General features: G+C 43.7%; 1 protein-coding gene, 1 long non-coding RNA gene and 1 other non-coding gene across 6 annotated transcripts in view; 2 read left to right on the top strand and 1 right to left on the bottom strand.

The window, feature by feature from the left end:
• Positions 1-5,995, top strand: part of USPL1 (ubiquitin specific peptidase like 1) — a 37,513-nt gene extending 31,518 nt beyond the window's left edge. For all 4 annotated transcript variants that reach the window (XM_019447862.2, XM_019447861.2, XM_019447860.2 and 1 more), the window contains 2 exons: positions 1,445-1,602; positions 3,927-5,995. In XM_019447862.2, coding sequence (XP_019303407.2) covers positions 1,445-1,602; positions 3,927-5,812 — 2,044 coding nt within the window. In that variant the 3' untranslated portion in view covers positions 5,813-5,995. The remainder of the gene's footprint in view (positions 1-1,444; positions 1,603-3,926) is intronic.
• A 9,713-nt stretch (positions 5,996-15,708) lies between these two features.
• Positions 15,709-24,192, top strand: LOC128776250 (uncharacterized). The gene is made up of 2 exons (XR_008421352.1): positions 15,709-16,090; positions 20,530-24,192. It is a non-coding gene; the product is annotated as an uncharacterized LOC128776250 (long non-coding RNA).
• TRNAN-GUU (transfer RNA asparagine (anticodon GUU)) lies at positions 15,994-16,067 on the bottom strand. The gene has a single exon. It is a non-coding gene; the product is annotated as a tRNA-Asn (tRNA).
• Positions 24,193-24,556: the final 364 nt, after the last annotated feature.

The raw sequence follows: 24,556 nt of genomic DNA, 5'->3' as shown, positions 1-24,556 counted from the left end.
GTGAGAACATATCTGTACTTTCACTGTGGATCACTGACTCAGAGGCACATTTTCACATATTTAAAATGGGAGTATGTCTATAAATTGATGGCGTGGTAGAGTTTAGTTAGCAGTTCTCTTTCCTAGTGGTATATTTTATAATCAGTATTATCTTTTTTTAAATTTTTTTATTTATTTTATTAATAATAAATACAGTATATTTAAATAATAAATATATTATAATAAATTTTATTTATTTGTTATTAAGAGACAGAGCGTGAACAGGGGAGGGGCAGAGAGAGAGAGACACACACAGAATCAGAAGCAAGCTCCAGGCTCTGAGCTGTCAGCACAGAGCCCAACGCGGGGCTCGAACTCACAAATGCAAGATCATGACCCGAGCCGAAGTCGGACGCTCAACTGACTGAGCCACCCAGGCGCCTCTATAATCAGTATTATCTTAAAGTGATGTTACAGATACGATAAAAGAACAAAGGGGGTTAGCATTATGGACAGTTTTGCAGGACTTGTTGTTTATAGGTACTTAAATTTTGAAGACTTGATTCTTTCCTCTAACAGAATGATCGATGAGATAATTTACTAATTATTCCTTGTCTGAATAATCTGCATTTTGGACATTGATTCAAGTTCATTTCAGCTGAATAAGTTTTGATAAGTAAGTTTGACAGCTGTTTAAATATTGGGAAAAGGGGTATTTGACATTTTTCTTAAATCATGAGAGCTTTGTTAAATTTAGTTAATTTGAGGCCCATCTTTGGATTCTGTTTTCTGGTTTGGCATGTGACTGTAACGATAAAGTGTATTTTTGAAATTATGGATGTCTTGAAGTTTATGGTAAATCAACCAGTATGTTCTATTTTCTTGCCTACTTAGGTACAAATTAAGCTTCCTAAGTAGAAGTTTTACTTTGATGGACCACTCTGCTTCTTGAGATAAAAGTGAAATAGGACAAGTTATTAGCATATTGGCAATTTTTTAAATGTTTCTTTCAGTGTCTTAGGTTTGTTACTTTGTTTTCCCGTATTACCTATGCCATCTAACAAAAGTAATTCATTTGGGCCACTGGATGCCCAAGAAAATTCTAAAAGGTCTGGATTTTTCCCTGTGATTTTGCAGAATAGTTATGTTACTGTGAGATCTTCTTTAAGCCAAAGCGGCAGTGTGGCTTACAGAGCAATTTTTGTTTAATGGTCTGTGTTAGAGCCTTCTTGCATGATGGCTTCCAACTGTCGGTGATACCATTCTGAGAAGGGTTTACTGTTACATACTTCGTAGAGTGAGTTCTCCATTTCTAATTAAGGCACACATCTGGAGGTTCTCAAGAAAAATTAGTGCAGTTAGCCTTGAAAGCGTTATGTATGACTTCCTTGCTTCAGACTGTCTTTTGTATAACCAGGCACGGGCATGAAATCTGTTTGACTTTGCTTGCCTTCCTCTCCCACAGAGTATCTCCCATATTCATGTTGCACTTTGTGGAAGGCTTGCCACGAAATGACTTGCAGCGCTATTCATTCCATTTTGAAGGCTGTCTTTATCAGATAACTTCTGTAATTCAGTACCAAGCAAATAATCATTTTATAACATGGATTTTAGATGCTGACGGTAAGTGTTTAAACCTTTTTCTTTTATGATAATAGGCATAGAGGCTAAATTCTAGATTTTTTTTTTTTTTAAAGACAGACTTTGTCTTGACTCCTTTCCCTCTCACTTCTTGCCCTTGCCTTTAATTCTTCTGCCCCCTCCTCTCTGTCACTCTGGTTTAGAATCACTCCTGTCTTCTGCTGCTTTTGTATGGGTGTACATGTGCTTATGCGTATTTCTTTTCTAGGTGAAGAACGGGATCATATACTATTGTTAGTTTACAAGTTGCTTTTTTCCACTATGTTTGCTTTTATTCCATGAGTAATAGGTGGTCAGTACAGATAAGTGAATGGTGCCAGTTCTGATTTCTTAGATATGTAACATGTACTTCTTTTAAAAAGAGAGTGCAGCGTACTGAAAGGTTTTTAACTGAGAATAAAAAAATTTTGCTTAGTTTACAAGTGTTAGTCATAAATAAAACATCTATTTCTAAGACTATTGGACATTACAGATCATGTAGCCTTCTCTCCCCATGAAATAGAGTATCTGAACTCTATAATTTGCTATAGCTATGGTCAAGGTAAAGCCTTTATGTATGTATGTATGTATTTATTTATTTTAACGTTTATTTATTTTAGAGAGAGAGAGAGAGAGAGAGTCAGAGAGTGAGCAGGAGAGGGGTAGAGAGAGAGGGAGACCGAGAATCTGAAGCAGGCTCCAGGCTCGAACTCATGAGCTGAGCCGCAAGATCATGACCGGAGCTGAAGTCAGACGCTTAACCTACTGAGCCACCCAGGGGCCCCGTAAAGCCTTTATTTAAATAGTTAAACTTTTCAAAAGAAGATTAAATAGTACAGCCCATGAACTTTGCTAGGTTTTTCCTAACATTTATCTAATATGGTTTAATAATGAGTGTTTCTCTCACAGTGTTCACTTTGTCTTAAACAAGATAACGCAGCCACTTAAAGTGTTGTATCAGGCTGTTGGTAAGGGGTCTTTTTGATATTTTCTGTTTTTCCATTTTCTATTATTTGGACACCTCATAGCTGATATTTTCCTCTTTGGGTAGTTTGGGTGGGTGGCACAATAATGTGTTATAAAAGCACTTTGCAAACCAAAACTCACATTATAAATAAGATTACCTTAAAATTTTACTCTGCTTCAGCATTTGGAGGGAAGTGGTTCTCAATAACATAAACAAACTGGAAAAATATTAATTTTTTACTGCATTCCAGGGAATCTGAAATCCTCTTCAGTAGGTTACATGGTTATATGGTTTCCAACATATAAAAATCAAATGGTTACCTTATAAAAAAGGTCATGGCTCCTCCCTCGAGCATTGAATCAGTCCCTGGGGATTAGGTCCAAATGTTAACCAAGTAATTCTAATGTGCATGTATGGTAGAGAACCACTGACATAAACAGACAACAGAGTCTCAGAAGTTTTAATGGGTATAGAAATAGAGGTTCAGGTGGTTTATAAGGATATATCCACATAAACTTAGTGAATAGTTTTGTTGGGTTTTTTTGTGTGTGTCTACAGGGTCTTAACCTCTTCCCTTGTCCTACCTACATGATTTCATTTTTGCTTGACAAATGAGAGAATAGAAGCTCAGAAATAAAACAACTAAACACATGAAAGCTCTAAAGTTTTTGTTTTTTTAACCAGAAAAAAAAAAAATTAAAATAAGAATTCAAACAAATGTTGGTACTTGAGGTAACAGACTTCATGAAAATTCACAGATATGGAAAAAAATCCGCCCCCCTGTTTTTTTTTTTTAATGTTTATTTATTTTTGAGAGAGAGAGAGAGAGGGACAGAGCACGAGCAGGGGAGTGGCAGAAAGAGAGGAAGACACAGAATCCGAAACAGGCTCCAGGCTCTGGGCTGTCAGCACAGAGCCCAATACAGGGCTCAGACCCACACACCACGAGATCATGACCTGAGCCAAAGTCAGAAGCTTAACTGACTGAGCCACCCAGGCGCCTCAGAAAAAATCCATTTTCTGATGTTGTTGGATAAATTGGGCGATATATACTGTATTCCAAGTCACAAAAGTTAAATATTTAGACTTCTGTCTTGATTTTTGTGGGTAATTTAGGGAAGAGTAAACACTATCTCAGTTTTTAAAATTTCTGGATGTTAGTCCGTAACTTTAATTGTCCAAATAAAGACTTTAACCTTTGGCAGAAGGAAATGGTGACAACGATAAGGCCATGTTCTCAAGTGTTCTTCTCCTTTGATGGATATTCAGGGATCCAGCAGTTAAAATGGCCAGAAGAAAATTAACCTAGCTGGTGCGTTTTGAATGTCTAACCTCATTTATTTAACTTCTCATCCCCCAGGAACTTGGCTGGAATGTGATGACCTAAAAGGCCTATGTTCTGAAAGGCGTGAGAAATTTGAAGTTCTTGCTTCAGAGATCCATATTGTTATTTGGGAAAGAAGAACATCTGAGATGACAGATAAAACATCTGCCTGCCTTCCACTTAAAAAGACTAGTGATGAGCATGCTTTTGGTGATGAGGAACAAGCCTCTCCAGCGTGGTGTTCTGTGGGTGATGCTGCCTCCGCCGAGCTGTCCTCAGGAACTCTCCCCACCAGTGTGTCATTTGCTCCGAATACTCTTTCGCAGGGTCAGGCTGTAGCTCACGGACATCATTTACTTTCCGGTCCAGAAGGTTTGGGGGACGACAATATTTTATCTTTGACACTTGAAGAAATACAGGTTAACTCTGAAAGTGTCCCGTTTGAAAATAAACCTGTGGCAGAGAATGCAGGAGTTGGCAAAACAAAGGCTTTGCCATCACGAGAGTCACTACTGGCTTCTTTAGTATCCGCTCCATGTGTTGGAAACCTGACTCAAGACCAATTCATGGATTTAAAGTTTCCGTCTCAAACTGTAAATGCAAGCGTGCGATTTGCACCGCCGAATGCCGGAGACACGGGGATTGCTGCACCTGTGAATGATATCCCCGCTACTGATCCTGTACACGGTGGGCAGCCGGAAGTTGAGGGCACAGTGGCCCACGAGAAGGACACTCCATTGACACGGTTTCCTTCACCAAAGACTGAGAAACTAAAACCCGAACAACAGGTTACATCTCAGGTATCTAATTCGAAGAAAAACGAAACGGCAGCATTTTCTAAACCTGTAACAGCAAAGCCACTGCAGAATCCATCTCTGAAAGACACTCCGAAGAAACCATTTGTAGGAAGTTGGGTTAAAGGCTTATTAAGCAAAGGTGCTTCTTTTATGCCACCTTGTGTTTCGGCTCGTAATAGGAACACTGTAACTGATTTGCAGCCTTCGGTTAAGGGGGCAAGTAATTTTGGTGGCTTTAAAACTAAAGGTGTGAACCAAAAGGCTACCCGGGCATCCAGAAAAGCTAATAGGTGTGCAAGGAAGCCTCCTCCGGTTCGCACCCCGCCGCCAAGTCAGCCACTGCCTGGTGGCACGACTTCTCATGTTCATGCTAATGTTACTGCTGATTCAGATGTTCTGAAGAAATGTGAAAACGCCCCCTACGGAGCTCACCGCAGTCACAGTTCCTGTGTCAAAGAACACGGTGTTTCTTCTGCAAACCATGGCGACTCAGTTGAGGGTCAGATTCATAAACTTCGTCTCAAACTTCTTAAAAAACTTAAGGCAAAGAAGAAGAAATTAGCTGCTCTTATGTCTTCCCCCCAAAACGGAGCGCTTCCAAGTGAAAATTTAGAACATGTGTCCCATTGTGGGTCTCCAAACGATTGTGACTCGATAGAAGACTTGTTAAAAGAGCTACAGTATCAGATCGATACCGCTGAGAATAAATCTGGATGCACCGCGGTTCCATACAGTGGTCAAAGTCATGAAGAAATTTTGGCAGAACTGTTGTCTCCTACAGCTGTTGTCTCAACAGAGCCCTCGGCAAACGGGGAGGCTGATTTCAGGTATTTAGAAATGGGACATGACCACGTCGCAGCACCAGTGCCTACTGAGTTAGACGACGTTCCCCAAAATACACACCTGAGACAGGACCATAATTACTGTAGCCCCAGCAAGAAGAATCCGTGTGAAGTTCAGCCAGACTCACTGACAAATAATGCCTGCGTTAGGACATTGAACTTGGAAAGTTCCATGAAGACTGATATTTTTGATGAGTTTTTTTCCACTTCGACATTAAATTCCTTAGCAAATGACACATTAGACTTACCTCATTTTGATGAATATCTGTTTGAGAGTTGTTGATTGCATGCTATCTTTTTTTAGTTTCATATTTATTATGGCTCTTGGAAAACTTAATATGTTATTAAGTAGTATTTATACACTGGCCTTGTCGTGAACAAAATGCAAGCTACGCGAGGTTTTACCTTTGGTCCTACCCACAAAGCATGTAATCTGTTTTACAAATTAAAATGATCAGGAATTGGTTTTCCTTGTTTGCTTCATTTTGTATTGTAGGAGAGTGAGTTTTTCAAAATGTTAAAAATGATCCAGAGGAGTGTCTAGTTTCTGGCAGTTTTTACATTCGGGTACATTAAATTTCTACATTTTAATTTTCGGTTACAGTGGTTCAGGAGAAACACTGGTTTGTACAAACTTAAGTCATTGTACATGGGATAAGAATGTGTGACTGGTAATCGTCCTGTGGTCATAGATCCTACGCCTGTTTCTTATACCAGGCAAGTGCTGCGGGATGTAACCTTCCCCAAAGAACTTTTCCTTCTCTCCTTAGTAAGGACGGCAGGAACCTTGTTACTAGAACTTGAAGTAACGTTACATGATCAATAAATGATCTCTAACAGGAAAATAATCTATTTTTGTGTTATATGCAAAGAGTCCACACGACCATAAATCTCCTATTTTTCCCAACACATTTATTTCCGCAAGCAAATTTGGACGCCATCCAACAGTTGTTTTAGGGAGAAAATAATAACCAAGTGCTTATAAAGCTTGCTGTATGTTACGTTCTGTTTTGTATGAAACACTAATTCATCGAAATCCCAACATTTCTGGGGCACCTGAGTGGCTCAGTTGGGTGAACGTCAGATCTTGATCTTGGCTCAGGATGTGATCTCACAGTTTGTGAGTTCAGGCCCCACGATGGGCTCTATGCTGGTGGCATGGAGCCTGCTTGGGATTCTGTCACCTCTCTGCCCCCTCCCCTCGTTTGTGCACACCGTCTCTCAAAATAAATAAACTTTAAAATCAAAACAAAAACCAACATTTCTGTGAGCAGGCTCCTTTTATCACATCTGACCTAAAAAAACAGCACAGAGCTTAGTAAGTCGTAGCCGGGTTTGAGTAGCGTGGTTCCTGCAGCTGTTAGAAGCATGTGTTCCCCCTCAGGAGCCACTTAAAATTTGGTTGCTTAAACAGCACCGCTGCAATAGTGATTTGAGTTACTAGGGGTAGTTCCTAAGGTTTTAAGGGTGGCAGTCTTGGGATAGAGTACTCAGGGACTCGGCACTTCGTGATTGATTTGTCCAATTGGCTTTCCGTCCCCTCCCCCGCCCCCATTTTCTTTTTTTATCACAAAAGTACCGCGTGTTTATTGTCAGGAGAAGCTTGGAACATCCAGAAAAATAGGAAGATTTTGAATCTTCGATCTTTACACTTAGTGGTAATAACTACCACGAACATTTTCATATTTGTATACAAATAGACTTTAAGAAAGAAATTCTACTCGACGTGTTTGTACAATCTGTTTTAACGTTTCATGAGCATTTTGTCCATCTTAACAGCTTTGGCAGCTTTGGGATAGCTCCATAATGTTAGGTTGTATGGATTATCGTTGTTTTACCAATCTTGAGATTTCAAGGTGATTTGTACTGTTTTGTTATTATTCATTGTGCCACAACAATTCTTGTTAAGTTTTTGCACAGATTTTTTTCTTTCTTATTTTTGTCTTATTTACTGGGAGTGGAATTGCTGGGTCAGAGGATATGCATTTTTAAAGTCTTTTAATGATGGCATGATTGGCTTTCCTGAATCCTCACCAACACCAAGTAGTAGCATTGAGGGAGCAAAAAAACCTTGGCTGTTTTTTTGTTGTTGTTGTTTTAACATTTTCATGATTACTAGTGTGGTTGAGTATAACTTTATATGACGTTATATACTTCTATAACGATTGGCCAGTTGACTTTCTCCAAGAACTTGCTTAATCATTTGAATATTTCTAGATTTCTGGTAAGTACCAAACAGTGTTGTAAACCTCAGAGATAAAGCAGTAAAAAAAGAAATTCTTGCCCTTTAGAAGGAGCTTGCCTTCTAAACAAGGAAATAAATATATCCTGTTAAGTGGTAACAGATACAGTTGATGGTCACTTGTGGTTCTCTTCTAGAAAGTTTCCACAAGCATTCCATGAATATGAAATACTGAACCACTGCTCCTAGGGGACTTGCAGGGTTAGGTTCCTGTGAGCCTCTGGTTGCAGCATTATTGTCCACTGATCAACAAATAACCTTGTTTTTTCTGTGCTTCTGTTTAAAAACACCTCAGGTAACATATATCGTTGGTTCATTCCCATTGAGTACGAGGCCAACAGCACTTTAAGTCACGCCTGAAGGAAGCTTATCTAACACATAAGGCACATTGCACCGTTCTTGTGCTTAGGAACATCAGACAGCAGTTTCCCACTACACTTGAGGTACATTTTAAACAGTGAAATCACCAAAAACACACGAAAGATGTGGCACTAGATATATTGTAAAAAGGACACTTACAGCACGAGAGCTGAATCAAGGCAGTGTTGACCTGTTAGACCTCACCTGGGGTCATATGTGTTGGGCGGCTCTGTGGGTGTCCATAATAACCACATTGTAAGTGTTGATTTTTAAGGTTATAAATCTAAGCATGTAGGCAAAATCACAAACAATCTGCATGATGAGGATTTAGTCAAATAGCACTGAATGCTGTGGAGGAAAACAGCAGGTGAGAGCATGGGAGGACTCAGACTGAGTGGATTTGGAACGTTTTCTTGGAGATGGGTGTCATTTGGCAGGGACTTCAGTGAAGTTAGGGAGTGGGGCCATGTGACTGTGTAGAGGAAGGGCATTCCAGGAAGAACAGAAGTCCAGAGGAGTGAGGGTGCTTGGCATGATTGAGGACTAGGAAAAGTCCATTGTGGTTGAGCAGAGACAAAGGGAAAGAGAATTAAAACACAAGATGAAGGAGGTTGGCAGAAGCCAGTTTTTGAATGGTTTTGTGGGCCATAGCGAAGACCTTGTTAACACTTGAGAATAATGGAGGCCACTAGAAGGTTTCAGGCAAGGGCAGGATATCTAGTCTTAGATTCAAAAGGATCCCTTATGCGTGGAGAATGACTATAGCCGGTCAGAGTAGAAGCCATAGTCTGTTACAGCCTCCCCAGAGTTTAGGGTGATCCCTGTGGAGGTGTTAAAAAGTAGCTGGATTACTGTTGCATTTCAGAAGAAGAGCCAACGGGATGTGTTGATGGGTTGGATGTGGGGCAGAGAGAGGAGTCAAAGAGGAGTCTCAGGTTTTGTTGCCTGAGCAGATGGGTCCTACTATTTACTGAGATGGGACAGGCTTGGGAAGGAAAGAATTTAAAGCAAAGCACTCACTCATTCAATTTTGAATATATGTGAGGTTCCCATTAGGCTGCCAAGTGGAGATAATCTAATAGGAAGAGGCGGACAGTAGAGATTCCTACTTAGGAATTATGAATACGTGATCGTATTTAATGTCCAGTAAAGGATGGAGTCATTTAGGGTGTTGAAATAACTCCGGGGAACAGGAAGAGCCACGGAAGGGACGTGAGTGTGGTGTCCTGAAAAGGGAAGAAAGCTTTTTTTTTTTTTTTCTTTTTTTTTGAGACGGAGCGATGCTGATGTGTCAGATGCTGCTGAGAAGTAGTGTAAGGTGAGGACCGAGAATGACCATTGGCTTTTGTAACTGGAAAGTCTTTGGTAACTTGGTGAGGACAGTTCAGTGGAGTTGGGACAAGTGTGAGTGGGCTCGAGAGAGAAGGGATTGAGAGAAAGTGCAGATAGAGACCTACCCTTTTGAAACATTCACCTGGTGCCCGGTGAGGGAGGGAGGGGTCAAGATTTTTGTTAATGTCTTTAAGACGGGAGATGTCATAGGATGTGTGTGTGTGTGTGGACCTGAATGGATGTTGTAGATGAGAGGAGTGATAGCTGCCACAGTAAATTTCTCCAGGGCTGGGGACCCAGTGTATAAGAGGAGGTGTGGCCTTACGAGCTAGAAGGAGTTTATCCATTTTATTTTTTTTAATGTTTATTTTTGAGAGAGAGAGGATCTGAAGCGAGCTCCCCACTGACAGCAGAGATCCCGATGTGGGGCTTGAACCCGCGAACTGTGAGATCATGACCTGAACTCAAGTTGAACGCTTACCTGAGCCACCCCAGAGCCCCCAGGTTTATCCACGTTAATACTAGAGAAGACAAATATATGGGTACAGATATTAGGAGATGTGATGATTGGGCAGTGAGGAAGGTCACATTTTTATTTTCTCAGGGATACAGTAATATTACCAGCTGAGTATGAGTGTTGGGGGAGTTGAACATTGAGTGAGAGAAGTTAGAATTTTTAGTCTGAGAGCTAACTGAACAGGGGCATGGCAATAGGCTCACTAGGCCGTACAGAGAACCCACCAGACGTTTATGGCCGTAAGTTTTAACCAAAATGAGCCAAGATGGTTGTTTTTCTCTAATCACATTTGCTGCTCAGGACAGAAAGAGTAGATGGGAAGTTGGATCCAGCCAAGGTTAGAGGTATTGCCAGGTAAGTGGGACAGAGGAGAAAAGGAATTAAGGCTTTATGCAAGGAAAATGATTTTAAGGATGTGATAAGGAGGGCTAGAGGGACATAGGACAGGTGGTGATCATTTAAAAAGTGGTGGCAGATCTCAGTGGATTGGAGGTGGGTGCGAAGAATGCCAGAGCGGGACTAGTTGGAGTAAGAAAGCAGCGTGCTTGAAACTGAGCTTTTGGGAACAGTGCAGTTATTGGCGATGACAAGGTCTGAAGTGTGACAAGGGAAGTGCATGGCCAAGGTTCCATGAAAAGTGAGGAGATGAAGGAATCAAGAGGCCAGGATGGTGTTTGGATAGACTTTGTGGAAGGCAGAGTCATTTAAATGGCGGCAGGAGTCCCGGTGGAAAGAAATATACAGTAAGCCAGGAGCTAAAATCCTCAAGGAAAGGCGGAATACCACGAAAATGGCTGATGGCCGCAAAGGAACAGCGTGGGTGGTTCAGTCTCATGGTCTGTGCTTCAAAGGCACGGGAGGGTTATAATGAAGAGGGGAACAGTGGTTGAAAAAGCCACTAGGAGAAATTTGATAGAAATTTTACATTATTTTATATTCTTTTCCTTTCGGTATTATGTTTTAGCCAGGTCATTTCCACACCCCAAATATACAAATATTTACATATATCTTCTGGTAAAGCTAGGTTTCTTTTCTTTCTTTTTTCTTTCTTTTTTTTTCAGTCATGAATCTTTAATTCTTTTGGAGTGTATTTTGATGTGCTGCACTGAGGTTTTTCTCCCCTGATAGTAAATTTGTTTGAACACCATTTGCTGAATCAACTTACTGTTCTTTAACCATTCAGGATACACCATTCACCTATCTTTCATATTAAATGTAACAAATGTTCAATTCCTGTAGTAAGTTGAGGGGGAAAATTTGGTGCTCAGTGGTAGAATGCCAATTAAACAGTGTAAATCTCAATTTTCCAGGAGAAAATATGCTGGGAGGAAAGTCTATTAAATTTTAACTGTTTTTTCTTCCAGTTAACATTATTATAATAATGTACTCTGCAAGTCAGAAACACTGTACGAAAAGTGGAAGATTTATTAGAGTTTTGATCTGTTTTTGTTCGCTTCTGGTTGTATTGAGATATAACTGACCTACATCTCTGCATAAGCTTAAGGTATACAGCATAATGCTTTGGCTCATAATCACAAAAATGATTACTGCAATCAAATTTAGGTAACTTTAGAGTTTTGCTAGGTACCACAAATACAAACAACACAAAATGGACTGCTTCTCCAAACGCAGAGCCTGGGGGCAAAAAAACATTGATCAATATGTGTTATGGCAGAGGATGACGAGGAAGGGTGGGATCCATCTGGGAGGTTAGAGAAAGCATCCCAAAGAAGTCACATTTAAACTAATGACTTCATTCCGAGCAGTTTCCAGAGGCAACCCCTCCTGTGGGTGCCTGTAAAGAGTCCCCCATAGTTGGTTGGCTCTGAACAGGCCTGCTCAGCGAGCTTATCTGTGACTGTCTTTCTGACTCTCTTTCACTTTTGAGCACCAGGACCTTCACACCCCTTCTCCCCAACCAGTGTTCCCTCAGGAAGCCACAGAAGAGGCAAAGGAGGCAGAACGGCATACCAGGTTGTTTCTAATCCGGGCAGATCCACGAAAAGGGGCTTATCAACTTCTGCAACATAGCAAACGGGCTAAAGTGACAACAAATCTAGTACTGGAGAAGTGTAAAATACAGTCGTCAGGAGTTAAAATGTAACCACAGAAGCAAGAGGTCATCGAGAGAAAAGGAACTTGTGAAAGACTTCACATCTCAAGATGGAAATTCATTTTGTTTGGTTACTGCAGGTACTTAATAGCTTGGTAAAGCACCCTTCTTGCCAGCCTTCTCTTGTTAGTATACCTTCCCACCAGGCTTGGAGGCGGAGATCGTGGAATATGCTGAGGTTCAAGTGTCTACAACACCAGATATTTACTGCTCCCCCAGCCCTAAGGCAGTGTAAACCAGGCCAATTCAGCAGGATGGCAAAATGTTTGCAGCAGTAAACTGATGTCCCCACTGGCCACGAAAGTTGTGGTCCCAGTAAAGAACCTCCTTGCTTGATGATTAATGGAGAAATTCTGTGTTTCAAACTTCAGTTCTATGTTGAGTCACATCCAATGTAGAGTTTCGCCTATGTAGTTTACGCTCTAGTGAATTTCGATTATCAGACTAGCCTAAACTCTAGTATTAAAGTGAATATGTTGTTCAGTTAGGTATAAATAAACACCACTGTGCTCACACACACATATGATAATCTATAATAACCGACTTCCCAGTTTAGTACTAAGATAGTCGAGGGTCTCCTTAAAGTGTGTATTTGATTTACTTTGTCACTTTATCCTGGGGAATAACTAGTTTGAGTCCTCTTTGGCAGACGGTAATTTCTGTTCTGTTTTTACTAAAAAGAAAAAAAAAAGCAATGAAGAATGGCTCAATTCCTCCAAGGGGGTAATAAAATATGACAGTTTGCTGGATGTCATTAAAGTAACTTGCAAGGAAAGAAATACAAATTGGTATCTGCTGCTGCTGTAAATCCCTATAGAAGCAACCCTTAAAAGATCAATATAGTAAAGCCCTTCACATCAAGTCATTGCAGATTATAAAAATAAGGTATTAAGTGTTAAAACCCCAAAGCAGCCTTTTTTTGGGGTCTGAAGTCATTTATTACTAATTTTGCGTTATCTACTTAATTGCTCAGCAAAAAAAAAAAAAAAAGAAACAAAAAGAAAAACTGGTTTCTTAGTGGCTTGTCAATGGTATTAGACTATTCTAGTTCTTTGTATTACCTTAAAAGCTTCAGTTTAGTCATTTTTCCATCCCTAAACACTTTGGATTTGACATACTTTATAACCTTTATCACTAATTAGAATACAAATACAATAAATACAGAGGCGCCTGGGTGGCTCAATCAGTTAAGTGTCAGACTTTGGCTCGGGTCATGATCTCACGGTTCACGGATTCGAGCCCCGAATCAAGCTCCGTGCTGGCTCCCTCTCTCTCTCTGTCTCGCCCTCTCTCTGTGCCCCTCCCCAGCTCACGCATGTGCGCATGCTCTCTCTTTCTCTCTCAAAATAAATAAAAACTTTTAAAAAAATGAAGACTGATTCTGGGACTGGGTTTTTTTTTCTTTTCTTTTTGGGGCTAGGTTTTAGATGAACTCCATGGTGGAGAACCAGCCACAAGTACGGTAAACTGAAAGTATGGGCAATGTATAATTTCTCTAATTTCAAGATTTCTTTAAGACCCCTCCAACATCAAGCAACACTATCACCATTTCCTGGGTCACCCAGGCTGTAGATGTAGGCACCACCCTCCACATTTCCCTCTTGTTTCAGTCTCTAAATCTTATCCAGTCTTCCCTTGAATTACATCCTTCGTTTCTAAAGTCACCTCATTGCCTCTCCTTTGAAATATAATTGCCTCTTAACTGTTCTCTGATCTCTTATTTTCCCTATTCTGTTGCCAGACCAACCATCGAGACTAAATTTCATTATATCCTGAAACAGAAACCTTTAACAGTTACTCCCTTACTTTATAGGGTAAAGTCTAGCCTCATCCTTTGGTCTTCAGGGCCCTTCCGCAAGCTAAGAACATTTTCAGTGCGCTCTATTTAAGTACATTTGTTCCATATTCTGGTTACGCTCCTCTCCTACCCACCCCCATCTTGTCTCCAAATTTTGCCAGCTTTAAATAGCTCTCCCCTGCCTTCTGGCCTGTCCAGATCTTTCAGGGTTGTTTCAATCCTCCACGGAGACACAATCCAGCCTATCTATGTTGACTTCCTCCTTTACTGCTTGGGAACATTTTTCTGTGGCCCTCACGCTGACACTTCATCATATGCATTTTTATCTGAGTATCTATCTCTGTTAATCACATACTCTGAGAAGGCGGGGAACGCATCTGTCCTGAGCATGTGCATGTGACAGGCCTGTGCTAGGTGAGCAAACAATGTGAATAAAGACGTAGTCACTACACTCCAGGGGTTCGTACTCTAGCGTAGGTGACAAGTAACTCCCTGTTTTCAGGGTAGCGTGATGAATGAATGGAGGAGGGGCATCAGGGGAGGCCTCCCTGAGAAGGTAACTCCTCTGCGGATGTTACCCAGGTGTGTACAGAGGGGGCGGGGCCTGGCACATCAGGGTAACGGGAAAGACATCTGGGGGGTGGGGGGGGGGTACAAAGCAGCACGCGCCATTGAAGGAACTCCTGGTAAATGCATATAACCACTAGAAGTTTTCATGCAGGAACATGGTAGGAGACAAGGCCACAGATCATGAAAGCCTCTGTGTGTTAAGCTCAAGAATTTGAACTGCATCTTGAAGGAAGCAGTTTGGAATCTAAAATGATCACTAAGAACAGAAGTTGGTCTCTTCCCTCAAGGAGCTTATAACCTAGTATAAATACAATCAGCTTAAAGCGGAAGGATATGCTTTCTAAGGCCCCATAACTTAAGTATTAGCAAATATTATGCCTCCTCCATCTTAAAGTGTTAGACTAGATTTGGACAGTACACGAATGATCTTATGACCTAACTGCCTTCCCTTTTCTTGTTTCTACTATAATCTATCCATAAGCATGAGTGGAAAGCTTGGAATGTGGGGGGTGGGAGTGGGGGGCCGGCTACTGCTGAATCTGCCTGAAATCCTTCAAGTGCAACACTGTGTCTCCTTTTTTAGGGCTTCTCGCTAGACAACAGAGGGTATTTTATTATCAACAATTATTTGATAAATAATTATCAGCCAGCATTTGCCAAGGCATTTCCTAAGAGACCGCCGAGTGACGCAGCTAACTTATTCCTTCTTCCGAGTCTCTCGGTTCTATCCAGGAAAAGTACATCCCGGAGACAAAGCACCCACCACATGACCTCAATCTTGGCAGGAACGAATTATAGCATCACGTTATCATATTATCGTGTGCTTCTCTATCTTTATAGAAAGTCTTATGTGAACCATCTGCTTGTAAAAGATCTGTGTCTTCTGTGAGACCGGAGTTGAAAACACGTCATTGGAAACCTTTTAGCAAGAACTCATACAAACAATTTCTGCCTGAGTTTAATTTCAGGGAAAATTGTGTCAGCGACCTAACGCCAACATTAACACCTTTGCGTAGGTTCAAGTCCATTGTCCAAAACAGAGCTCCGTTTAGCACAGTTACGTGGGGTGATTATGCCCCCACATACTTGTAGGTGACTCCCCTTGCATATGTTCATCGAACAGCTCCTCGGATTCTTCTGGCAGTAGATAAGGCAGTACTGAGTAAGTACATTTACTTTTTGGTGGTATCCGATTTTCTGGGAGAAATTCACTTGTCAAGGGGCAATTATTTCCCCCTCGCTACAGTTACTGCTGTTGAAGCACAATCTTGGGCCGGTCTCCCGAAGAATGTGTGTAGGTTTCCCGTGGATAAATGACCACGGGACCTGAATGAGCAAGGCACAAGCTGCCAGTCCAGACGCAGAGTCCCTCTTAGATCGATCGCCCCCGCCGTGCAACAAATACTGAGAGGACAAGGTCTTCCTCTCTCCTGGAAGCGTGGTGGCGTCGTACTCCGTTCGACTAAAAATCTCAGGCTTGCCATTTTAAAATGGATCCGTATCGAGGTCATCTCAGGAAAATGAGCGCTGCCCGTCCCTGGGTGGGCTCGAACCACCAACCTTTCGGTTAACAGCCGAACGCGCTAACCGATTGCGCCACAGAGACCCAGCTACCAGGCTCGCCGCGCGGTGTGTACAGATTTCCGCGGCCGCGGAGGCTCTCGCCGCCCAGGGCGTCGCCGCGCGAGCCGGGCGGAGGAGCGCGCGGAGGAGCGCGCGGAGGAGGCGGCGGGAGGGGCCGCGGCTGCGGGCGGCCTGGCGCGGGCGCGGGCGCGGGCGCGGGCGCGGGCGCGGGCGCGGGGGCGCGGGCGCGGGCGCGAAGAGGCCGAGCCCGCGGCCGCGCGGGGAAGGGAAGGGGGGGGCCCGTGGGGCTCCTGTGGGGACGAGGCGCGCCCCCGCGGGCGGCGCCGGCCCCGGCCCGAGCTCGTGAGCGCGCCCGCCCTGGGGCGCGAGCCCGGGGGACGCGGAGGGGCGCGCCCTGCGTGTCTGCGCGGGCCGCGTGCGGGGCGCCGCCGGGTGCCCGCGGCCCCCAGCAGACGCCGCCCTGGGTCCCGCGGGGAGAACTGGGCAAAGGGGTCCCGGAAGAGCCTGTGAGAGAAGAAGCAAGTGCGGTGTGGGCTCGGAGCACGGGGGCCGCGTGTGTCAGGCCCCAAACTTTAGGGCTGGCTTTCCCAAGCGTCGCGTGTGTCCCCTCGCCCCGAGGCTTCCCACCCCCCCCCCCCCTCTTCGGCACCACCCGTCACCGTTACCTTTTAATTCCGCAGACACCGTGCGTGTGCGCCCGGGCCGAACGTCGATCTGTGCTTGGGCTAAATGTGTTTCCCTTCCTGAGCCCCAGCCGGTGCCCGCTTGGAGGGCATGTGGCCTCCGTTGATCGGGCAGAGTTTAGGGGACATCAGAAGGGGGCTTCGTGGAGGGTGTGGCGATTAAGATAAGCTGCAGACATCCTTCTGGGTGGCCAGTCCCTAGAGCTCGGTGGGGCCGCCTCCCCGCTCCTGGCCCTACAGCCTGGGGAGTTCCCTCCAGCTCTCCAGGGCGTAAAGCCGGTCCTTGAGTGTTCCTGTTTCCGTCCGATTTGACCCGACACCCACTCCTCCCCCAAGTTCTTTTTCTCAGCATTCACCCCCCCCCTCCCCCGTTTAGAAGCGCACGGTTCTGTGCCATTAAGTACATTTGTATCGCTGTGCAACGGCCACCACTATCCGCTTCCAGAGCTTTGTCCTGGCCTCAACTGAGGCTCTCGACCCCTCAAGCGCGAGCGCCTCATTCCCCTCTTCCCCCCTGACCCTGCCAATCACCCTTGTCCTTTCTGTCCCTATGACTTTGACTATAGGCAGCTCACGGGAGTGGAATCGGACGGTATTTGCCCTTTTGCGACGACGGCTTATTTCACTTAGCGCAGTGGCTTCAGAATTCAGCCATATCGTTGCCTGGGGCAGCATTTCCTTCCTTTCTCACGCTGAATCATGTTCCGTTGTATGAATAGGCCACATCTTTACCCATTCATCCGTCTGGGGACACTTGGGTGGCTTCCGTCTTTCGGTTTTTGTGACTGATGCTGCAGTGATAGTGATCATGGGTGTGCGAGCATCTCTTTGAGGCCTTGCCCTCAGTTCTTTTGGGGGTATCCCCAGCTGTATAATTGGTGAATTGTATGGTAATCCCCTTTTAAAAATTTTTGAGGCTCCATCACACCATTTTCCACACCTGCTGTGTGCCATCCACCCCGGGTTTCTCTTTCTCCCTATCCTCACCAACCTCCCTGCCCACCAATCCCCCCCCCTCCACTTTTTTTAAGTAGTCATCCCAATGGGTGCGAAGTGTTATCTCATTGTGGTTTTGGCGTGCATTTCCCTAACGATTAGTGATGCGGAACATCTTTTCTGAACCGATCTTTCTCTGCTTGTTTCCTCCTAGCAAGCCAGCTCTGCTTTATTGAGGAGTAAGCTGAGAGTGACAGAGGGCAGCGTCTGATAAGCGGGCAGCTTTTGACAAAGAGTGGAGACAGCGGACAAAGTGGAGGCGGCAGGGAAGCCTGAGCCGTGCAAGGAGAGGGGGTGAGGGAGGAGTCTTCTGAGGAGGGCCATCTAGAGATTTTGTCCTCACGAGGTTCTTGTTCATCTGCGTTGGGCGACTTTGGGGGTCCGTTGTGTTTGTCCTGGCTCTGTAGGGATGTTTATGTATGTGTTGCTTGCGAGGGGCCAAGGGTGAAGGAGGGATTGGTGACCTCCACCTTGTACGTATTGGAACGGCTGGTTTTGGAACTGCCTTTGCAAAAGTGAATTTAAGATTATGCAAATGTAACAGAACCTTCTATCTGCATTTTCGGTTTCTTAAGAACTGTGGGAATTCTTGTCTATGTGTTGAAATAATGGTCTCTTTTTTGCATGATCCCTCTTAAAAGCACAGGGAGATCTTTCAGAGGTATGAGAAATAGAACTTTCTATAACTCCATTCAACTTTTATTTTGATCCTTGTTCTGCTGCTGCCCAAAGCACAATCTCAGTTAACTCAGGATTCTCTCTGTCTGCTTCTCTGGAGTTGTTTCCAAGGGCTGACACTTGGTTTTTAAAAACTTTTTAAAAAATGTTTATTTATTCATTTGGAGAGACAGAGAGAAAGAGAGAGCAGGGGAGGGGTAGAGAGAGAAAAGAGAGAATACCACGCAGGCCTGATGCGGGGCTCGAACTCATGAACCGTGAGATCATGACCTGAGCCCAAATCTAGAGTTGGACGCTCAACTGACTGCACCACCCGGGCACCCCTCCAAGAGTTGACACTTTGGAGGGGTGGTCGTTCATCTGGTGCTTGAGTCACACGTGCACACAGATTGCTGAGAAGGCCATTTTGCTCCTGTTGTGGGTCCCCTAACTCTCCTGTGCATCCATCGAGGGATGGGAATCTCTTGTAAGATTGGTGCTGGTGCATCAACCATTCCATAAAGTCCTTCCTGGCACAATCCCCTCTGCTTATGGAGCCTCGTTATGGCCTCCCCAAATTCGCATGTTAAAGTCTAATTTCCAGTGTGCTGGGTTTTGGAGGTGAGGCCTCCGGGAGGTACTTGGGTGAGCCCTCATGAATAGGATTAGTGCCCTTTTAAGAAGAGGCCAGAGAGCCAGCTCAACCTTTTCCCACCGTGTGAGGCCGCGGCAAGCGGTCAGCAGTCTGCAACCCGGAAGAAGGCTCTCCCCAGAACCTGACCAGGCTAGCATCCCGATCTGAGACCTCCAGCCTTCGGAACTGGGAGAAAGAGGGTGCTGCTGTTTATAAGCTACCCACTCTGTGGCACTTTGTGGTGACAGCCTGAGCCAACTCAGGTAGGACCCCAAACTTTTCTGTTCTCGTCATCCGTGCCCGCACCCCTCTGTTTCTCCTGCCCCCTAGTGTGGGATGTGTAAGCGAGGTGTGCGTGTGAAAGGAAAAAGAAACAACTCTAGATGTGCTCTTGATATCCCAAGTCCTGTCTGAAAGTCTATGGGTGCCCTTCCAGTCAGACTCGTTTGAAACTATTATCTAATTTCCTCTATCAAGAGACCCTGGGGTCTCTCTTCCTCTGTATTCGCGTGGGTACAATGGTTTTCTGAAAGGAAGATGACTTAACAGGCCCGTTGTGTCTAAGAAGTTACAGGTGCTTATAAAACTCTAGAACAGGCATTCCAGGAACTAGATGGTTCTGTGCATTGCAATTCCACTGTCCCACTAACATGTAAGCTCTCCAGGGACAGAGATCTTAGCCGGCCGTGCTCCCTGCTGAATCCCCAGCACCTACAACATTGTCTGGCACCGCAGGCACTCAATAACTATGTGCTGAGTCAATGAGGAAATAAAAGCCGTAAGCTCTAAAGTAAACTGGAAAAAAATAAGATGTAACAGAAAAATTAAATTGCTAGTATAAGGAGCACTTACCAATTAATATGAAAAACCTCTTTGCAGCTCAACCAAAAGAAATCAAACAAATGCCAAAGAGTGGGGACATGAATAGAATATTCCCGAAAGAGGAAATACACTTGGCCAATATAATCATAAAAGTTTGGCTGTCAAAATCAAAATTAAATGACATAAAAATTTTCTTTTTCCCAAGTAGCAAAAAAAGAGAAAAGAGATAACACCAAAACACCGTCATGGATATAGAGGCTGTTCTCACACAGGACTGATGGGTGTGAACTTGGAGTATTTTTTCTGGATGGCGGTTTGGTAACGTAAACATTAAACAATGCTTATCCCCTATCCTTCTAGAAATTCTATGTTAGAAGTCACAAGAAAGCAAACAGGGATGTGACTAAAGTTTTTATTATCACAGTATTATATATCATAGTGATAAATAGGAAACAACCCGAACATCCCACAATAGAAGGAAATGATAAATGTGGCATATTTAGAAGATAGAGTATTAGTTATACAGACATCAGAAATAATTTTTTAAAAGAATATTAAAAACATACAGGCGTGATAAAGTGGTAAGTTACAAGTAGGATAGAGAAACATATAAAAACAATATTTTCTTTTTTTAAAAAAACCTATTTATTTATTTATTTATCTATTTATTTATTTATTTATTTTTGAGAGAGAGAGAGAGAGAGAGAGAGAGAGAGACCAAGCAAGCGGAAGGTGCAGAGAGAAGGGGACAGAGGATCCGAAGCGGGCTCCACGCTGACAGCAGAGAACCTGATATGGGGCTCAAACTCACGAACCGCGAGATCATGACCTGAACTGAAGTCAGACGCTTAACCGACTAAGACACCCAGACGCCCCCATAAAGACAATATTTTCAAAGAAGAATTGGCAACAGAGCCCTGATAAAATGTCAAGTTCAAAGGTAAGATGGGGACTTGTCTAATCATGATAACTCAGAACTGCCCGGTGTTTTCTACGCATCTCGCTGGTACGGACGTGACATATATATCACCTCACTTAAACCCCTGGCAACCCTATGAGGCTATGATTCTAATTTTGCAGGTGAAAGAATGTGCACAGGAAGCAATTTGTTCAGGTTGCAGAGCCAGTGAGCGGTGGGACCAGGTTTCAGACCTGGAGTCAGGCTCTGGCGGCCACGCTTGTAACCTTGACCCACACAGCCTCTCACTGCCTGTGGGGCAGGAGCCCACAGGGCGGTGCGTGTGTGTGTGTGTGTGTGTGTGTGTGTGTGTGTGTGTAGTTTTGGTGAAACCTCCAAAAGAGTGTTAGTGGTTATGCCTGGGTGGTGGTTTGTATTTTCTTCTTTACCTCTTTTCGCTATTTCCTCAAGCATTTGCAGCAAGCAGTACTTTTAAGGAGCCAGTGATGAAAGGCGACGGCAGCAGTTTCCCGAAATTACAGGTAGAGGGTGGTAGGTGGTTATTCTCCACTTGGTCTGTCTGGGGCCAGAAGAGTGCCCGCGTGAGGTGGCGACTTGGACAGCCCAGTGTGCGGAGTTGTGGGTCTTGGCCGAGCACAGCGTAACCGTCAATGCTGGCCTCTCTTCTCCAAGTCTTCATCCCCCTGAGAGAAGGGTGTCTGGGGAACGTGTAAACTTCTGCGGGGAGTTTTACAACGTGTGACTCTTCAGTAATGAATATGCTTTCATTTATTTATTAAAAAAATTTGTTTTAAATGTTTATTTATTTTTGAGAGAGAGAGAGAAAGAGAACAAGCCAGGGAGGGGCAGAGAGAGGGAGACACAGAATCCGAAGCAGGCTCCAGGCTCCGAGTTTCGGTACAGAGCCCAATGCGGGGCTCGAACCCACAAGCCGCGACATCATGACTTGAGCCAAGGTCGGCCGCTCAACCGCCTGAGCCACCCGGGCACCCCAAATATGCTTTCATTTAAAAAGAGATGTGGAGTGCCTGAGATTTTAGGTCACTCTTATATTTCTTCTTAATGTTCAAAAACACTTCTTTGCATTAATTGTCTTTTTCTACCATGAATCGTTTTCATCTGGGAAGCATAACCCAACCTACTGGAGAATATTAAGACTTTTCTCTTTAACGTTGGTGAATATACTATGAAAAATTTAATACATTTGGGGCTAAATGACAGTCAGCAGATACTTCTTGAATCTTGTAAGGAACTGGGCTGGATGCTTCGGGGACTTCCCTTCTGCCCAAGACTCTCTGACACATCATTCCTGCCCACAGATCGCTTTAATCTACTTTGGGAACCAGGAGATATATAAAAACGTTTCAAGACAGCATGTGCCAACTGCATGGCACAGATGCTAAGTGTTTTAGGAATGTTAGGTGGGAATAATCACTGAACAGTCAGTAAAGAGTCAGTGGAAGAAGTGGGTCTTGGGCTTGTCCTTGGCAGGATCCTTTAGCTGGGGAGGAGAAGGAACAAAGGCGGAGAACAGAAGATCAGCCCAGAGGAAGCACAGGATTTACATAGGCTGCGATGGGACATAAAGAAAGCCAATTGGTGACAGAGCATGGAGGGCCCTGAATACCCAGCGAGAAAATTTGCGTTACGAATGGTATCGTTCATAAGAGTGGAAAATTTTTAATGACTTAAATACTCATCAAAGGGACAACGTACACATTTCTATGGCATATTTATCCGAAGTGCGGCGAGGATGCGGTGAAAATTTTGAGCAGGAGGCTTGATCACAGCCAGGTTCGGGGGACGTTTCGTCCAGCACGGGAGGATGGGAGAGCGAGCTGGAAGGAGGATGACCAGTTGGGTGACTGTTTCTATAAACTCGATGTGGAGAGAGGAGGCCTTGATGGGGCCACGGAGAATGGAAAGGACACGAAAGACAAAGGCTTAAGGAGAAAAGCAGTGGGATGCGGTTGATAAACATGCACGTTAGAGCCGTTGACTTGGTGCTACTGATGGCAATGACTCTGGCTTTCAGATCTAATGATTGCATAGGGGTTTTTTTAATGTTTATTTATTAAATTTTTTTTAACGCTTATTTATTATTGAGAGACAGAGACATGAGCATGGGAGGGGCAGAGGGAGGAGGAGACACAGAATCCGAAGCAGGTGCCAGGCTCTGAGCTGTCAGCACAGAGCCCGATGAGGGGCTCACACTCATGACCTGAGATCATGACCTGAGTCAAGGTCAGACACTTAACCGACTGAGCCACCCAGGCGCCACCCCCTCCCCCCCCCCCCTTTTTAAAAAAGAAGTTCCACAATTTTTCTTACAGGTCTGCCGTACAATAGAGGCTCAGTACAATTTTTTCAATACATGGGCTGCTCCAGGTGCCCTGTTGTATTGCTGTAGCCCTTACTAGCAAGATTGTTTTTCTGATTTCTAATCTAAACATTGCTGTATATTAAAACCCCATTTCTCAAGTGCAACTTTTGTGAAGAAGAATTAGTTAGTCTCGCTGGTTGTACACCTCCGTGTGTGTAAAGTAAGGCATGCTTCAGCTTGGTTTCATTATGATAAATGGTAACAACCCCTTTAACACTTGTCTTTAAGTCTGATCTTGCAATGCAAATTTGCTTGTATGAGCAAGGTGCTTGTACAAAATAAAAATTGGATTTGTGTAATGTCCCGGAGACCAACAACCTGGAAAGACTTTATTTATTCGTATATTTATTCATATATTAACTGAAGTGTTACTTTGTGCCCTAAGGAAGACAGCATGATGACCTCAGGGTAAGAGGGGATTTCATAAACACAACGTAAGTATGAACATAAAAGGTTGATGTATTTGATTACATTTAAAACGTATGTTAAATGAATGAGCAGAAAGTAAACAGATTTAAAAAACAAATAGACTGAGAGAAGACCTTGCAACACGTGTGCCCCACAAAGCCTTAGTATCCAGAATTCGTAAAGAATGCCTACCAATTAGCAGAAGATAAACAACAAAACAGAAACGCAGGCAAAGCATCAGTGAAGAGGAAATCCGTATTGCCAGTAAACTCATGAGAAGACCTTCAACTCTTCTAATAATCTGGGAAGCAGCGTCACAGTGAGACGTCATTTCACACCCACCAGACTGGCAGAATGTAAGAGACTTGAAAAACAATTGGTGAGGGTGTGGAACACTGGCGCTTTTATCTCTTATGGATGAGAGCTGGCCACATGCCCTGGAGAGCAATTTGTCAGTTTCCTGGTGAAGTTAGACTCCTTCCCTCCAGTGCAGAGTATCCCTCCTCCAGACTTGTACAGAAGGATGTATACAAGACTGTTTGATCCAATATTGTTCTTAACATCGAAACGTTTTAAATGACTCAAATAGTCATCTAAAGGATCTATATAAATAAACATGCTATATTTAGACACTGCAATGCTATATAGCAGTTTCAATGTGTATATATCTAAAAATGTAGTGTTGCCGAAAGCATAGGTACAGAAGTCCATGTGAGTGGCAACAGATCAAATAATACAGAGCAGGTTATAGGGGAAAGTCGTGGACTTCCACATTTCCTCCCCTCCTTGAATCCCAAACTCAGAGAAAATGTTTTCTTTTCTTTTCCTTCCTTCCTTCCTTCCTTCCTTCCTTCTTCCCTTCCTCCCTCCCTCCCTCCCTCTTTTTCTTTTCTTTCTTCCCTCCTTTCTTTCCTACCTACCTTCCTTTCCTTCAAAACAGGTTCTTTATTTAGTTCTTCTTGTGGCTACCTTCAGAACTCTAGATTATATGTTGTTACCTCTATTTACT

This window comes from Panthera pardus, unplaced genomic scaffold (assembly GCF_024362965.1).
Source record: "Panthera pardus isolate Hobbes unplaced genomic scaffold, ASM2436296v1 HiC_scaffold_1, whole genome shotgun sequence".
Taxonomy (NCBI): domain Eukaryota; kingdom Metazoa; phylum Chordata; class Mammalia; order Carnivora; family Felidae; genus Panthera; species Panthera pardus.
Note: the sequence above shows the minus strand (reverse complement) of the source record. Positions and strands in the feature narration are given on the sequence as shown.